The 18,132-nt window shown below is 46.9% G+C and overlaps 1 protein-coding gene across 1 annotated transcript in view; it reads left to right on the forward strand.

Moving 5' to 3' along the window:
- The first annotated feature begins 2,467 nt into the window (after nucleotides 1–2,467).
- NXPH1 (neurexophilin 1) overlaps nucleotides 2,468–18,132 on the forward strand; it is a 137,484-nt gene continuing 121,819 nt past the window's right edge. The window contains exons 1-2 of the mRNA XM_058832542.1: nucleotides 2,468–2,644; nucleotides 3,603–3,764. Of these exons, the coding sequence (XP_058688525.1) occupies nucleotides 3,711–3,764 (54 nt within the window). The 5' untranslated portion in view covers nucleotides 2,468–2,644; nucleotides 3,603–3,710. The remainder of the gene's footprint in view (nucleotides 2,645–3,602; nucleotides 3,765–18,132) is intronic.

Here is an 18,132-nt window from a genome sequence, read left to right on the forward strand (position 1 = left end):
GCCTCTGGCTAAGGAGGTCAGCTGAAGGGCAAAGAAAGAAGCCCTCAGTTAAGCCAATGAGACCTTGGATCAGTCTGAACCTTCAGTAAACAGATTCATCCATCCTTAAGAACTTTGCCTTGAGAGCCTGCCCAACAATTCAAATAGATGCCACACACATCAGACATTTATAGGAGACCCTGCTGAATTCACAGGGCGTAGACTTTTCAATGGGATGAAGTAAAAGGAGCCATGCTTGTGATTTCAGTGGAGCCAGGAGCTCCTCCACAGTGTTGCTATAGACAAGGTATAAGGATCTGGATGAGAAAGACTGAGAGGACCTTCTTCTATTTTACCAGCTGAAGGAATAATTATTCTCCTAGGACTACTTCCTTGTCACTTTAAAATGAAGGCAGTGATCAGAACTTGGGTAAGCTGAATCAAGTTGTACATGGAGTTGAATTGCTGCTTCCTGAAGAAATTACGTCTTCTTTAGGAACACGACCTACTGAAGCCTGGCAGACTTTGCTTTTTCTGCTCCATATTAACCTGGCAATTTCATATCTAAGATAAGAGTAACTGTGCTGGGTCTAAACAGCAAGTTATTGCAATGATCAGCAGTATGCTCCACACAGTCTATGGCAAGTTTGCTCTATGCAAAGAGAGCAATATCTATCTAGCAATCTCCTTCCCTCTCTCTCTCCCTCTCTCTCTCTCTCTCTCTCTCTCTCTCTCTCTCTGGATTGTTTATTAGGTGTGGTTCTAACCCCAGACTTACAGAGAAGTGAAAGTGGGAGAGATAGGAAGGAAAGAGTTGCAAGGGAAAAGTCAGCTGGAATTTTTTGTTATCCTTTTGAAACAAGGAGTCCCTAGGCAGCTTTAGCCTGCACTGCAACACAGAAGCTGTCTGGAGGGGCAGGATGACAGTATGATTCCTTGCAGACTGCACACTTCTGTTCAAAGCTGTGACATGAGCATTCTGCTTGTCTAGCAGAGTGATGGTGCTGGAAGCATATGGAGGTGTCCATCTTCCAGGTGTTTGGAGCAGAAATGGCTATGGGGGAGGGCTCTGGTACAGCTCTTTCAGAGTACTCATTACCTTCCCCATTCTTTCCCTGTTCCCCTTTTATTAGTGTTCCAAACTCAGACCCCCAAATTAAAACAGTATTTTACAGCTTGATGCTGAAGCCTCAGATCGCAGATATTAGTTACCCCTATGTGCTCTGAGAGAAACAAAGATTTGACAGGACAACTGAAGTCTTCCTTTTCTTTCTCATTTCCCTCTCTGCACAGCTTACTGGCATGCTTCTTGCTTTGGCTTTGGGAAGAGATAAATCTGAGGTTTGCTATTGAGTTTGGGCATCTGGTAAGGCTGCTCTGTGCTGCTGGTATCCTCCCCTTCACCCTGCTCCAATGTCAGGCTAGTAATGATACTGTTTAGGGGATGGAAGAGCGTATGAAAAACATCCATAGAATTCTTTGTAAAGTAGAAGGAGAAACAGGTCGGTGAGACCTTTCCATTCGTATGACAGTTGGCAGGATAAGCCACAGCACCCGACAGTGGTGAGCTTTCCAGCTTCACTCCGAGGGGCTGTCCAGCTACAGGTTCCTGCTAGCGAGGGAGAAGCAACCCTTCCATCCTGGAGCCTGGCTCCCGTAGCCGTCACCCATCTGGGCTCCGTGATCCTCCGTGCCTGACTGGCGGGCGCCCGCTGACTTCCCAGGCGAAGTAGCACAGTCGGTGCACGGGACACCGCTGAGGGAGGTGGAAAAACTAGAATGAAAGGGAAGAAAAAGAAGGTGCTCTCCCATGCTCATTAAAGGCAGACAGCCGTCTCCCGCAGGCAGGCAGAGAGGGAAAGGGCTGTGCCCAGGCAGCAGGGCGGGCAGCAGGGAGGGCAGGGAGGGCAGCGCCCGCTCCCGTGCAGAGGCCGGCAGCAGGGCGGATAGGGCAGGCAGCAGGGACAGGGCAGGCAGCAGGACAGGGCAGCAGGGACAGGGCAGGACACACGGCAGGCAGCAGCAGGGACAGGGCAGGACACACGGCAGGCAGCAGCAGGGACAGGGCAGGCAGCAGGACAGGGCAGGACACACGGCAGGCAGCAGGGCGGATAGGGAAGGCAGCAGGACAGGGCAGGACACACGGCAGGCAGCAGCAGGGACAGGGCAGGACACACGGCAGGCAGCAGCAGGGACAGGGCAGGACACACGGCAGGCAGCAGCAGGGACAGGGCAGGCAGCAGCGCGGGCAGGGTGGGCAGGGCGGGCAGCGCAAGGCAGCTCGCGCCGCCCGGGGAGGGCTCTAATTCATCACCCCGTTCAGCAGAGAGGATGGGACGCCGCTAAACTCCCCTTCCTCCCTCCTCCCTTCCCCCCTCGCCAAGCAAGCCCCCCCCTCCTCCCCCCTCCGCTGCTCTTTCTCTTTCCCCAAGCAGTGAGCCTCGGACAGTGCTCGGCTCCAGCGCTTTATTTTAAGATGATCGGCCAAGGTCTTTGCAGATAGATTTTATCTGAAGTTAAATAGCAGGCGCTCGCCGCTTACTCGCCAATAAGTCATTTTTAATAGAGACAAATCGCTCTGGACGCCCCGGAGCTCCGGTGCCGCCGTTCCTGCCCGCGCCCCCCGCCGAAGGCGAGCGGGCAGCCCGGGCAGCTCCCTCCTCTCGTAAGTGTCCTGCTCGGCGGATCCAGAGCGCGGCCGTGTGCGGAGAAGGGGAGGCAAGGGGGGGAGAGCCTGCCAGCCGCCCCGTCGCCCTGACAGTGCCTGCGCTGGATGCACAGCGGCCGCGGGACACCTCGGCGAGGAGATGCGCAGGGGTGGTGGGCTGCGCCGCGGCACTCAGCCCCTCTAGGCTCGCCCATGGAGCGTCCCGCGGAGCCCCGTCCGCCGTCGGATCCCCCACGCCGTACGTATCCCCACCGCGCCCCCCCCGCGGCGGCGGGGCTGTCCGCGGGCCGCGGGGGCGGAGAAGGGCTGGGGCCGGGGATGGGGGTCCTCGCCCGTCGGGGCGCCCCGGGGCGCGGTCCCGGCCCGGGGCAAGGCACGGCTCGCCCTTCGGAGCGGCAGAGGGAGGTGGGCGCTTGTAGGGGTAAGCAGAACCTGCTCGGGCGTCCCGAAGGCAAAGCTCTCTGCCTCGGCTTTAAGCGCCCAGAAGCATCCGGAGCCACGATCCCAGCGTCTGCTGTCGCCTTCTCCCCCCCTCCGGAGCCGCTCCGCTCCCTAGCTCGCTGCCGGGGCTCCGCAGACAAGCGGCGGGCGGCTGCCGCCCGGTCCCCGCCGAGGACACACAACAGGCAGGGCTGGCAGTGGCACCCCCGGGCCGTCCCAGCCCGCAGCACGGGGCTCTCCCGCCCAGAGAAAGGACTGAGCGCCGGGTAGCGCTGCCTATAGGCGGTCTGCCGCCACCTCGGACCGTGCGATCACTTTGCTTTGACGCTGGATTAACTCGATTTTAATCGTTTTTTGTTTCCCCCACCCCCATTCACTCACCCCATCTCCTCCTTCTCTCCCGCCGTCCCCTTCCCCCCCCCCCCCCCCTTTCCCTACACACCTCTCTTCCCCCCTTGTGCTAAGCCTAACCTTGTCTTGTGGTCATGGGATCTATAATTTCGTTTTTGTCTAGGCTGGTGAGAGCTCTGCTTGTTCTGTAAAGTGGATGTCAGGTGGATCTATGTTCTGGAAGGAACAAAGAGGCAGCGAAAGCAGCGCGGGGGAAGTTTGAGCGGCGAGGATGCAGGCTGTGTACTGGTACGCGGTCCTTCTGCTGCAGCCCACTCTCTACCTGGTGAGTGTCCCCGGCCCCTCGCACGGCCCGGGCATGGGGAAGCTCGTCGGGGACGAGGGCGCCAGCCTGGCGGAGAGCGAACAAACTCACGGCAACTTGCGCCCCGCAGCCAGCCCTGCCCCGTCCTCCTGGGGCCGGGCCGCGGCCGGGGAGGTGGTGGTCCCGGCCGGGGAATCTCGGCGGGGAGCGAGGAGCGGGGGCGCAGACCTGTAACTTCTCCGCCGGAAAAGGAGCGCTCTGCTGGGCCAGAGAAGGGTCGGGGTCTCCCGGGCCACGTACCCCGGTGCTACCTCCGGGACCGAGTCTCTGGGTGTCTGCGTGGGCACCAGAGCACCGCCGCGGGGGAGCCCGCCCAGGCTGTGCGATAGAGGCAACTTCCTGCCCTCTGCTCCCTCCGGAGGGTGGGAACCCCTCCGGGATGGAACCCCCCGGGTGTGCCACTACGGGCGGTGCGGCACAGGCGGGCGGGCACTCGGCGGCGAGTACCGCTAGTATTTTCCGCGAGAAGTGTCATTGACTTTCGTAGCAAATCTCCTTTAAGATTACCGCGGGAACACGAGTAAACATCGGCGTTATCTCTTTTCACACACACACAGACTTTATTCCCGCTACGATTGCAAGGAACAAAAACCAGGCAGACTGCCCTTTGCAGTCCGCATCCTTTCTTGCTTGTGATGCGTTAAGCAGGCAAACGCTTGGCGGCAGCTCATCCCCGTGGCTACGGGGGAGGGAAAAGACCTTTTTCCAGAAGCGTTGCCGAGAGAAGCGCACCGGCGCCCGTGGTGGGGGTGGTGACTGCGACGGCCCGGCTCCGGCTCCGGCTTCTCGGGCTGGGACTCCGGCTTCTCGGGCTGCGGCCCCTCGGGCTGCGGCCCCTCAGGCTCCGGCTGCGGCCCCTCAGGCTCCGGGCGCTGCCCGCGCCGCCGCTCCCTGCGCTGTGGCGGCCGCGCCACCCGGGGGCGCTGCGGGGCAGCGCGCGCGGCCCCGCGCGGGGCAGCCAATCGGGGGCGGGGGGGACAGGCGGGGCTGCGCGCGCTCCTCCCGCGCCCGCGCAGCGCCCGGCCCGGCCCGGCCCGGCCCATCCCGGCCCATCCCGGCCCATCCCGGCCCTTCCCGGCACCTCCCGGCCCATCCCGGCCCTTCCCGGCACCTCCCGGCACCTCCCGGCCCTTCCCGGGCCCGCCCGACGTGGCTCCCTCGTCGGGGGTCCTGCCCTCGCCGGGCGGTGCCACGTTTGCCGCGGGCTTCTCTCCTCCCTGCGAATTTTATAGCCGGGGTGGGGGTGGAGGGGTGGGGGAAAATGGGGAGAAAAGTGCGTGGCAAATAATCCATCAAAAAGCCGGAGCGAGATCGATACGTCGTGTTAAATTTTAAATGTGTTTGCTGGCAGTTAAACTGCTCTCGACTCATTACAACAACAGTGCTGGATTTATTCTAATGCGCTGCAGTCTGAACAACAAGCGCATTAATTCTCCTTTAATTGTAAACTGGGAGCATTTGAAAACCATTCAGTGTGCAAATTATGCTGATTCAATTACCGTTTAGTTACAGACTTCATTACCTGAATACTTTTTTTTTTTTTTTCCGAGGGCTTGGCATTGCAGAGTGAAGGAGACGATTTTCAAGTTTCCCTCGAAACAATGCAAAATATGATACCAAAAAGAGAAAGAAAAAAAAAATCGAGAATAAAAGACAAGCTAGGGGGAGGGAATGCGCCCTTCAGCTGGTCTGTGTCTTCTGCCAAAACACTCGGGGAGGATCCAAAGGATTTCCCTAGCACAATTCTTCTTTCTAACTTGCTATTTCCACATTTATGCCGATTTCTCCCTATTCTCTGTATTTCAGGAGTGACTCTGAAAGTTTGCATTAGGCCATTGCATGATAACAAACTGTTTATTAGCACCGAAGCATGAAGTTTTGATTAAAGCTTTAATGCGGCTCCACAAAGCAGCAAGGTGCAGCACTTTGTTGTGCCTATCTGTATGTGCACGTTGCTCCGCATGGACAAAAGCAGTTTCAATTAGGAATTAAATTTTCAATGCTCAAACTGTTAGGAAGGGTAAATGAAATGGCAGCACAAACAGCTTCCTATCGAGTTTGTTAAAAAAAAAAACAACAAACACCTTTTCGAGAGGGGTTAATAATATAGGTGAGAGGGAAAATAGCCTGTTTCCCCTTCGCCTGAATTAGGAGGTGTTCATGGAGAGTGAACAGCTGCAGTGAGGCTGGGCTGCCTTGAAGTCACTCATTTACAGACACTGTCTGCCTTGTAATTTCTCTTCACTCAGCAAACCGCTGCTCTTTTTCTTTTTTTTTGTTCTTCCCCCCCCCCCGCGTTAAACTTCTTTGTCATGAAATCTTAAGGAGAAAAAAAAATAGTGCTTCTGCTTTTCTTCTCCTTTTAATAGAGCCGTATGCTATCCATCCTTATTGCCTGAAATTTATAGAGATCGTGGCCGATCTGAATGAGTAGAAATTTTGCTAGGGTAGAGATGGTTCACCATATTATGTTTATTGAGAAGAACATTAGTTGTGCATTTCGAGGTGTGCATTTTCTCCTTGTTTCAAGATGTGCAGTGTATTGAAAATGTTATATTTTATTTGCAGTGGTAGTGCATTTCCTTTGGCCTAAATGGGTAACTTAGTACTTATTTGGCAGAATTAACCTTTAAAGTCTTGCAGTTGTTTTCTTTCTCTACTTTTAGAAAGCTGCAGAAGGTGTTCAAACACCTACACTTGGTCTTATTTACCACGACACTCCACATCACCGCTGTTCTTTCAAAAGCATCTTAGTCTGATTCTAAGGGATGATGTTTCCTAACTAACAGTGCTGTGCTGAGCTCAAAATCGTCAGTGAGGAAGCACGTAAAGAATAAAGGAAAAAAGCAAAATAACACCCGGAGATCACAGACTCTCATAGAATTGAGTTCTGTTTATAAGGACGCTGGGATTTTACACCATTCCTTTAATGGAAACTTTCTCCTTGTACCTCCTGCCTAGTTGCCGGTGAACTTCCAGTCCGACACCACAGGACAATAAAAGGCCAGGCTGCTTCTTTTCATTTCTTCTTTATTTTTTCCCCCTGTGTGGAAGCAGCAAGCTGTAGAAGTGACTACTGGACGCGCGGGCTGTTAGGAAGGACGGCAGGGATCCTAAGTATTATTTCTCAGAGGGACAGGTCAAGCAGGCCCTCGAAGGAGGAGGCAGATCGTTTCCGTGCCGGCAGCTGCGGAGCCGCTCTGTGCGGCGGGGCCCGGCGGGCTGTGGCCGGCAGCTGCCGGCGGCGACGCGCTCCTGTCCCGTCCCGTCCCGTCCCGTCCCGTCCCGTCCCGTCCCGTCCCGTCCCGTCCCGTCCCGTCCCGACCCGTCCCGTCCCGTCCCGTCCCGACCCGTCCCGTCCCGTCCCGTCCCGACCCGACCCGACCCGACCCGTCCCGACCCGTCCCGTCCCGTCCCGTCCCGACCCCCGCCCGGGCCCTGCGCACCCCCGGCCAAGGCGGGCGCCGGGCGGCAAAGCGCTCCGGGATTTCGCCCCCGTCACTGTCACAGGCTCGACTCCCGCACCGTACAAGCACGGAGTGGGTACATGCGCCTCTTTTACTGGGATCATTCCTGTTCGAAGAGACTTCGGCTTATTATTTAGGTGCTCCTTAACTGGAGTAGCGGCTACGGAATTAAAATCAGTCGGAATTTTGCGTGGCACGCTGCTAGGGTAAGGATCCCTCCCCCTCTTTATCCCCCGTCCGGCTTGTCGTCTTCTCCCAGCAAAGTGTTTATTCACCGGCGGGTTTGATTAGGATACGCACCGGAGCCGGGTAGCAGAGTGCTTCAACTCTGTGCAGAACTCAAGCAGCGCCAGAGCAAAGGGAGGGGTGGCTTTTCTCCCCGCGGTGAAGGCTGTTTCGCGGGGGGAGCTTTCCTGCGCGGCGCTTTGCCAGAGGAGTGGAACTACGGGGCTCACCTTGTTAAACACGGCGATGGCTTTGGAAACAGCCTGCTAACCTTCCCCCCGTGCCGGGCTGGGATTTTAAGGTCTGTTTCACACCGTCACTGTAGCTTGGAGGCCTTCTGACAGCCGAGAGGAGCTTTTCTGCAAAATTGTTGCGAATAATAGAGGTTTAAAATTGTCCTCAGCGGTGGCACACTTGGTACAGTATTTGCTGAGGGGGTAAACAGGGGGTTAGCGGCTCCAGAGTTTGTGTACATTTAATTTCGCTGTGTGTCGCACTGTTTGCGGTCATTTCACCCCGGTTAATGAAAGCTGTGGTGAACGTGAGGAAATATCACGTGCCGGCGAAGATAAGTTGATTTTTTCCCTTCTTTCTTTTTAAAGATTGTTGCTGATTGTGTCCTACTTTGCCACGGAAGGGAAAAACAAAAACAAAAACAAAAAAGCAACAAACAAACCCACACCTCTATAGGCAGAAAACAAAGGAGAGAGGAGGCATTGTCCTGTCGTAATCACCACCCACAGTATTTTCTCAGAGGCATTTGGTGATGAATGCATTCGGGTATTGCTTTTTTTCCCCAAATAGGCGATTTCTTTCAATTTTCAAATTGACGTCGAAGGCAGGGAGGGCGGGGGAGAGCACTTGGCGAGCAGGGACAGTAGTGGCTTTTCGTGCGGGGGAGTTTACGTAGTCTTGAGATGCTCCTGCTCCCTCTTTCTAAATGAGTTTGAGAGACGCTGTAGCAGGGGTGTAATGGAGGAAAAATTACCCTTTCGGATGGTAAAACACAGGAATAACAACGGGACTGTAATCTCGTGTAGGTGAAACAAACCTACATGCGCTCTTGATTTTTTATTTTTTTATTTTTTTTTCCGAAGCGGAGGATAGTGTATTCTTTTCTAGGCTTCCTTGCTTCCTAACCACCAGGGACCTGTGCTAGTTTAAGAAGGGATTTCCCCGCACAGAAGTTTCTTTTTCCTGATGCTTGGTACAACTATATTTTAATTTTGTATATAGTTGGAGAAAGCAATCTGGAACAGGTTTTACCTTCTGGGGAGGCACCTGAATATAATCCAGTATCCCTGCCTCTCTTCGACTAGTCAAATCTTCCAAGTCGGTACAGTACCTAGAGGTATCCATTTTAACCTCTTTAATATTTCCCTACATTTCTAAACCGCCATTTTAATTAACAAAAAGCCAATTTCCTAATCGTCTTGGAAAGTGCGGTGAAGCAGGTTAAGAAACCAATTGCTCAGAATAGCCAGCACTTGGAGAAAATGAATGTGTGAGTGATCCTACCCTCCCTAGGACTGGCTTCTGTTCTCCCGACTGGGTTTGGGTGAAGTTTTGCTGTGATTTAGCAGATAATTTAACACCCAGCTCGTTCTTCTTGTAAGTCAGCATTAAACCACCTCCTGGATGCTTTGTAAATACAGCTTTAGCATTTTTTTCATGCAGCAGATTGACATGTTGACGATTCTGCTTTAAGGAATGTGACAATAAAGTGGAAAACCAAAGGCTGGCAAGCACTTCATCAAGGATAAAAAGGTTCTGCTGTAAGGATGTCACTCAATTTATTGTGAAAGTCGAATGAATTACGTTTAATGAAAGTGCTCCCCAGATGAATATTACCAGCAATTTCCTGAGTTGGCTCTGTCAGATTGATATGAGGAAATGCCAACCCATATCAAAAAAGATCTCCAATCTCAATTACTATGCAAGCTTTCGAAGAGCTCCTTTTTATTGATATGATATATATTGGCGGGTTCTCAATGCTGTGCAAACTACTCTCTATTCAGCAGGACAGCACATTTCCCATTTTATTGTTTAACCCTACGTTTTTCTGGCTGTTGTATAAACTTCTGCGAGTGCCCTTCTTTCGGAGGGGAAACTGCCTCTCATCCTCTTTCCCTTTCCGTGACCCAGAGAGATCAAAGTTGTGTGACTGGCAGGCTGCGGGGTCGACGCTCATTGCAGGAAGTTTGTTCAGCCTGGATGGACAAAGCCGAAGGTCAAGACAAATAGCTCGGCTGAGACAATGGCATTGGATCCCCTCATTTTCAGTGTATTTCTAGGCAACAATGCAGATCCCGGTAATATTTGTTACGACTAGCGATCCCAATATTTCCGCCCTTTCTTCCTCATTCCTCTAGGGCTTCTAGGGGCAAATTAGGAATTCACTAAGCCCTCGAAGGGAGAGAAAAGCTCTTATGTCACCTCATCTACATGAGAATTGACTTTTCGAGAGGCTTTTCTGTTCTATTTTAACTACTGTGACGCCGGTCGTTACTCAAGAATACAGCTTCTTTTCCCATAATCCGCCTTGCTGGGCTTGTTTGTGATGGATTCAGTCAGATTCTTCAATCGCTTCCCCACACACTTTCAATTTTTTGCATCAAAGCAGAGAGACGGTATTGAAGGACAACAGGGAGGCTCTCAAAACACTGCAGCAGGACGGGGACATGGTTACTTTCACATGTGGGACTGCACTCCTTGCATGAAGCATTAATGAGGAAGCAGAAGGAGCTTGTCCTTAGCACATATCGGGTTAGTCTGGCATCCTATTTTCCCATTCGTTACTGGATTCACGTCTGAAACATTCTTCAGAGTACGATTATTCTACGTGTTGTTTATTTATTTATTTGTTTGTTTATTTTTTAAAAGTGTGTTTTTTCCCTCCTCTGTCGGAGATGCTGAGTGTTTGGAGCCGCGGAGGGCGAGCGCAAGCGCTGCTTGAGAGCGGGCGAGCCCTGGCCATGGGGCTTGAGCGTCCGGCGGGGCTCCGGGCCGGGGCTGGCGCTGTCCCCGCGGCCGGGCCGGCAGCTCCGGGCACTATCAGCACCCTGGAGAGCGCCCGGGCCGGGGCAGCACCGCGGACAGCGCCCGGCCCTGGCCCGCACCGCCCACTGCCCGCTCACAGGCGCCCCGGCCCGGCCCGGTCAAGGTTCTGGGCTGCTGCTGCTTAGACATCATCCTCAACACGCTCTGGGCTTGGGGCTTGGCGCTCTGTGCCAGTTTTCCTGAAGGAAGAAGAAGACGGGTGGACGAGCAGAGCGATGTATTTGTTTACTCTTGGTGCTGACTGGCTTTCTCTCAATGGTGAAATGGTAGCTTTATTTTCTGAGGAAAAGCTGGTCAGAGGGACAACACATGAGTATGGGGTGGAATAGGGGCGGTAGAATGAATCTGGGGATAGGAAAGGTGTGCTGAGATGCTCAGGTTTCTCTTATTCTATCCCAGGATCACGGTATCCTCTCCTTTTGGAGAGAGACCAGAGATATCCAAGAGCATTGGAGTAAAAAATGAGGTCTGAGACATGGCTGACACCGAGACATGAGAAAATGGAATTATTAATTAACAATGACACTTTTTATCCCATGGGTTGGGGCAGGAGTGTCTCTCAGACACAGCTGATATGATTTTAGGGGTAGTGGCACTCTGAGGCATCTGTGAGGGGCAGCCAGATCTTGCTGCCTTCAATTGATTGCCTGTGTCCTGGCAGACAGCGTTCAGGGCATCTCCCAGCTCTCCCCTTACTTTCACGAGGAGATAATCACAGGCAACCGCCTCCACCCCTGTAAATCCCCACTTACTATCGACAGAGCTATCCTCTAGAGCTCTGCTGCCTGAAAAGCACTTGTCAATGAAACAGTGACTTTTGGCAAGGCAGGTGTAAGTGAATGACTGATGAAGAGTCCTTCAATAAAGGAATGTGATGGGAATTGACTGGGCTGAGAGGTAAAATAACCCACAATCTCCACCAGCCTTCCAGACAAAACCATAAGCCATTTATTCCTGATCCGTATTCTCTCATGAATATCAGTAGTGATTGTGATGCTTTTGCTGGATGTGAATATTCTCTAGTCCCTTTTGATTACACCATATCCCTGTGCGTGGTGTCTCAAAACTTCATTGTCTGCTGCAGAGATACTGCTTTTATCTTCCAAATGCCACCCTCATTAATGTCAATGTCTCACCATCCAGCTAGTGACAAATGTCTCAGGGATGTTCATCTGCCTTGCACACTGCGCCGTCTCTCCCGTTGCCTTGTCTTTTCCTCTCCAAGGAGAGATTTTTCCTCCTTGCCCCCTGCATCTTCTCAAAAATTTTGTCCACTAGTTGGTCTCTGTCCTGTCCATTCACAAATTAGTTTTGCCAGTTATCAAAACTGGGTTATCACCTCTCCTGTTAATCTGTTTGATCACTTTGATAACAGGTTGACCAGTGCATGCTCTTTCCAAATCTGCAGGTTGTTGAAGGGGGAGAAATTAGGCCAAATTATTATGATATTAGTGCCCTCTTTTCCTCAAATTTCATCTTCTAACCCAGACTTAACATAAAAACCAAAAGAACAAAGAGCCTAGTTGTTTCTTTGTGTGTGTAAACTGGTTATTGTGTGCACATGAGCACCTGTGAATGCTCTTATTTTGCTGGGCTTTTGAAAACTGATAAGTCAAATATGTCTGTGTTATTTCTTTTTATATTTATTTAAAATTTGGTGATAGGTCTGCAGCAGACTTGTTTTAGAAGCATAGCTGACAGCCAAAATAATACTAGGAAACAAGTGATCTAATAACCTTTCTTCTTGAAAAGGCATAGAATTCAATTATAATATATACTATATATATAAATATATAAATTATTAATCTTATAGTAATATATGATACATTGGAATTATATTTATTTATTTAGAAAGAAAAGTAGAGAGTCACTTAAGTCTAACCTGTACAGTATCCTCAGCTGAAAAATAAAAGATGCTACTTACCTTCTAGTTGGAACATGCTTTGAAATAACAGAAGTAACATTTCCAATGATTTGTGACCAGTGTGTTTTATGATCCTCTTTCCCCTTCCCCTGCCCTATGTCAGCCTTGCATTATGTGTGAGTTAACTTTCAGCTAGCACAATATTTCCTGCGCTTGTTTTAAAGGTGCATGTGAGCTGCCAGGTAAAAGTAAAAATAGAAAAGGAGAAACATTCTGGCCATGTATTGAAAACACTATGATAAAACAAAGACTCCTCTGCAGCAGATCCTATGCCCTGATCCTGTTGTGTAATACAAGACAGGATTCCATATAAATCAATGGTTTGTTTACTTGTGTGAGGAGGACAGATTCTGTTTATGTTGAAGATTAAGTAGACCATTTCTATTTCTGAGAATTGCTTGCCACTATTCAGATACCACTTCAAATTGAAAGTGTAATTGGCAGCTCTTAAAAAATTTTAGCTAATGGAATTTCTGTTATGGGTAGTTCAGACCACCTGTGCCATAATATTTATCTGCACAGTCATTTTTATAAGCTATTCTTGATTGAACTTTTAGAAAAACAGTCCTTCTGCTTGGCTATTTTGTCAAGAAATGTTGTCATAGGCCTTCGGGTATATAAAACTGTTTATATAAAATTAATGGACTGCTTTTATATTTACAGTCTCATCCATAGCATTTGAAGCCTTGCAAAAGAGGAGATAAAATAAGAATGATGTTAAAACTGTGTCCTCATGCTTATTGCACTGTTAATAACAGTATTATAAAATATTGGTGTGTTTAAAATCAGAATGTTAGTTTGTAATTTGACTCTAATTTAGAGTAATTTCTGCTGTCACTGCAACTACTGTGCATTACATATGGAAATTTTTCTTAACGTTTATGTGGGGAATGCTTTGCTCCTTGAGAAGATTTTGTAAGAAATATTGATAGGTAAAACATGGCAATAATACTGTAGCTCTGTGGAGGACAATTGAGTCCTTGCTGAGTGAACTCAGCAATCGCTGAGATCTTTAATGATCAGGAAGATAAGAAAGACAACAGAGATGTGACATAAAGGATGTGCATAATAAAGAGCACATGAAAAGATGGGCTCCATCCTGCTGCCTTCATCTGCAATGGATTTTACTTGACAAATGTCCACTTTTTATATTCCTACTTGTTTCTTCTCCCTTCCACAAACCATCACATTTGCTTAGCTGACTTGCTTGTAGCAGGTGGCAGTGTAGTACGTGTTGCAAACAGAGGGTAGTGCATGGATACCTTCAGTGGAATCGTGTCTGTGAGTGGTCACTTGGAGTGGGTAAAAAGTGCCATTATCTGGTCCTTGACAAGACTGTGGTGTGTGTGAATCATCATCTATATCTTTAGCTTCTGTCTGTGCTGACTCAGTGGGACCTCTTGCTGTGTGTCTTCTTTGTGAGCAGCTCTGCTCTCTCTGCTAGCACAAGTCGTTGCTATAAGGTACCATCTCACAGAATTATAAATATACTGGAATATAGCCTGTGTTTGCATCTTAAATGCACTGAATTTGCTAGCTGGAGCAGACTGTGAGTCTTGGAAAAGTTATTGTGCGGATTAGCAGATTGTAATGATATGGTTCAGTCTTCCAGTGTAATGCAACCCAAATGAATATGGAAATGTATGACTAAGTACATTAGAGGAGGTGCTGTTTTTGTTCTACACAATTTATAGAATATTCTGAAATTGTGGTGTTGTAGCAGACACTTCAGAGTGAAGGCCAACAGCTTGCAACTACTTTTTAGAAACAAAACACAATCTCAGCTGAAGTCAGGACACTTGCTTACATATGTTTCAGTGTTTTACTGAGCTAGGAGAAAGTGAATGCAGTACGGGTTTTGCATTTCTTTCTCTGAGATATAAAACTTATTCCATGGAGGAAAAGATAACACATCCATGTCTTCAAAATTATTACAGAGTAATGTTTTTGCCAAAAAACTGCTGATTTTACCTCTAGAATCTATTACAGTATTTTTCTATAACCAAGCATTACACTTTTTTTTTTTTTTTTTACTATCCCTTATCCTAAAAAATGTTGTTTTTATTATTATTGGATAATAATAAAATAAATTATCAAAAATTCTATAATTATAGGATTATAATTATTTTTGGATTAATTTTGAATTTTTTGAGTCATGATTTGTGACTCATTCTGACAACTTCTCCAGCTTCTGAAGAAATAGTCTACAAAAATACCTTTATCTATGAAATTAAACTAAAGTTAGGATTTTCAAATAGATAATTAATGTGTCTATTTTTTTTCTTCCTGTAAATGTGTTTTTCTAGCATTCAGACAGCATCCTTACTATTGTCTAGAGTTACAAAGACATGTGTATGGTGGCATATCTCAGAAAGTCATGTGTGGCCAGTTTGCAGAACTATATTTGAGGTCTAAAGTTGAAGTCTAACTGCAGTATTGATGTACATTTTTTGCAGACCACTGCAGATTCTTTTATTTATTTATTTTTTTTCTTTCAGAAGAAAAATGTACTGGAATAATGACCATGTGAAGCAAAAAAAAAGTAGCCTTATTTATTCTTCCACAAGAAACTTGCATGTTGATTCAAGACCATTCAGGCTCATGAGAACTTTGCCATTGATTTCTTTGGCTGTAAAATGGGGTCTTTAGCTTGATAAATATTTCCATTTTTTTAGGGTGGTTGAGAATGATATTTCATTACATTTTAGCTTTATTTTCTTTATGAGAACCGGCTACTGATATCTAACACGGAAAGAAGGAGTAAACATTTATAATGAATGTGAAAGAATATGTATGTATGGTTATGTGGTATTCACAGCCTCTGGTCTGAGCAACTTAGTCTTCTGTAAAGTCAAAAAGAGCTGAGCAAGCTCTATACACTTTTATTTCTAGCATTGTTTCTGTCATTGTTCTATTCTTTAGCAAATTTACCCAGAAGAATGTCATCTCCTGTCTTTGGCCTGCCATGAGGTCCTTCCTGTAGATCAGAGTCCTTTTGTTCTCTGGCAGAATGGCTCCATGGCTGCAGTACTCCTTCACCTAGAGCAATGAGTGCATGGCTTGTCCCTAAACTTTGATGTTTTACTTTATCCAAGCAGCACAGTGTTAGTCATCTATGTCTGGCACAAAAGCAAACCTGTGCTGCCGGCTACTACAGGTGGATGATTTGCTTCAGCTCAACAGGTGGAGCTGTGACTTCGTTAGCCTCTTGATTCAGGCTAAAATTCATCTCCCTGGTCAGGTCCCTGACTTAATTTTGCTCAGCTATTTTACACTCTCTAAATTTGTACCTACATTTCTACTGCTGATAGGAAGTTTCTAACCTCTTGACCTATAAAACATTTCAAGTAATGAGAGCCATATATGCTTATGAATTCACCAAGAACATTTGTTAATTTGTGGGAATGTGGTGGTTCTAGGGTGCTTCTATGAGAGGTTTTTTTTTTTTTACCTCAGCTAAATGTAATTAATGAAGAAATTAAATGGAGTCTGAGATGGTATTTCCACTTATTCCTCTTTGAGCAAGGTCCACCTTGCATGATGGATTTTTTGTGGCCTTTTTGTTAGGTTCTCAAAGACTGTAGAGACGTTTGGAATAATTCTGTCTTCAGTGTGTTTAGTTCCAGTGGAGTTATACTAATAACTTTTATAAAAACAGCAAACTCATTGCTCATACATGCTAAAATTCTCATTTCATAGACTACTTACAACTCCTATGGGCTCTTTATTGCCTTGATTTAGCTGGAGCTGATCAATTGGTGGTTGGAATGTATGAAGGGTCATTCAGTGTTGGGAAAATATGTCATGGAACAACAAGGAAGTGGGTTGAAATAAGTTGGGATAATAATGTGAGGATCCATCTATAAAAGCTCTTGCTTCTCCAAAGATTTCAGTTTTCTATATTCTCATCTTTTTAAATTAATTTTTCAACATACCCCTCTGTAAACTTATTTTGTCTGATGAATGTTTAGAGAAAGATTGTTTTCCCATGGATTTGTGCATTCCTTGGTAAGTTGGTGCTTCAAATATGATACTAGATGTTCACTGTTCGTGTCAGAAGTGTTCCTGATACTGCACATACAGTGGCAAAGTCAATTAGGGTAACAAAGAGAATATTAACTGATGATTTCAAGTCACAGCATCTCCAGCAAAGAAATAACTATTGTGATTAGATGAAGTAAAGAGCTTCCAAACAAACTCCAGACTAAAATATGCTGAAAACATTCACTGAATGCTTATGAATAAAATAAGCAGAAATCAAAATGGGAGAGGCTTTTTAATGAACGGAAGTATAGGGTAAATTAATCAAATAAATTGTTTGCTCTTAATAATGTGACCAGTTATAGTAAGATTCCAATAAATATGCCCAGTGGGGATGGAAAATCCACACAACTGAAATTACATTGATGAATTTAGCCTAGTTTCCAATGCCTTCTGAGTATGTATTTAGGAAACAAAAGCTGTCATAAAGATAGCCTGACAGAAAATTGACTCAACTTTATTTATTTATTTATTTATTATTTAAATTTAGATACTTCTCTTTGACAGTGGAAGTAATTTCAAGTTTCTTAAGGATGTTAAATGTATCACTGCTTAGGTAGAAAATTCTTAGTGGAAATATCAGCATTAAAGTGGCCTCTACTTTTGCTAGAAGACTCATTGGGAATGGTAGGGAATGCATGTTATTACCTCTCATGCCTGAAGAAACAGGAGGTAAGTCTTTAATGGAATATTGCTGGTTCTAAAATATGAATGAGTCACGGTAGTTGCATAGAAATAAGTACAGTAATCTAAAGGCAATCCCAGCAGAAATCCCTTCTTATAAATCAAAACAAAATCTCAAAAAACCCAGAATCTGAATAAAGATTCATTCTGTCCCAATTGCTTAGCTTTGATGTCTGTTTTTACAAGACTCTGTCTCTATCTCTGAGCCTGGACCTCTATTTCATTCTTGACTACTTAAGAATTGTTTACATCTTGCATTGTTGGTGTCTCAGTCAATGTTACCCACAAACCTGAAACTCTGAGTTCAGTCACAGGCATGGTTCAAGGCTGAACTCCTCACCTAGGGATTTATTATTTTTTCTCATACAATTTTACTGCCACTGAACACAGAAAAAAACCCTCTCAAACTTCTAACCAAATGACTGTGCAGAAAGTTACTCTTACATGCAATAATTTTTTATTTTTCATCTCTTGTATCACAACTTCTAGCTTCAATTGTTTAACTGCTTTATATTACTCCATAATTAATTCACATCAGCCATGCACTCAAGCTCTGTCTCATGACAATCTGAATATATTCTTTGGATGTTTTTCAGGGTGCATGTCCTCACTGAACAGTACCTTTTCCATGGTTGGTATAAGTCAGACCTGAGCATCCCAGGCTCATCTGTCAGCTGCATTCACACTTTCAAGCATCCTATTAGCCAATTGTAAGAAACTACCAACACATATCATCAAAGCTTTGCTCCCAAATAAATGACTGCAGCTCACATTCAGCTATCACAACAGAATTAGTGTCAGCTGCAATAGTTACACTTCTGAGCTTATTTAACTTAAATGCCACCACTTCAGCCTAAAATACGGTAACTTCTCTGGCATTCATTCTGTTGACTTACATAAGCACATGAAAACAAAGACCCAAAACTAA

This window comes from Poecile atricapillus, chromosome 2 (genome assembly GCF_030490865.1).
Source record: "Poecile atricapillus isolate bPoeAtr1 chromosome 2, bPoeAtr1.hap1, whole genome shotgun sequence".
Classification (NCBI taxonomy): Eukaryota; Metazoa; Chordata; class Aves; order Passeriformes; family Paridae; genus Poecile; species Poecile atricapillus.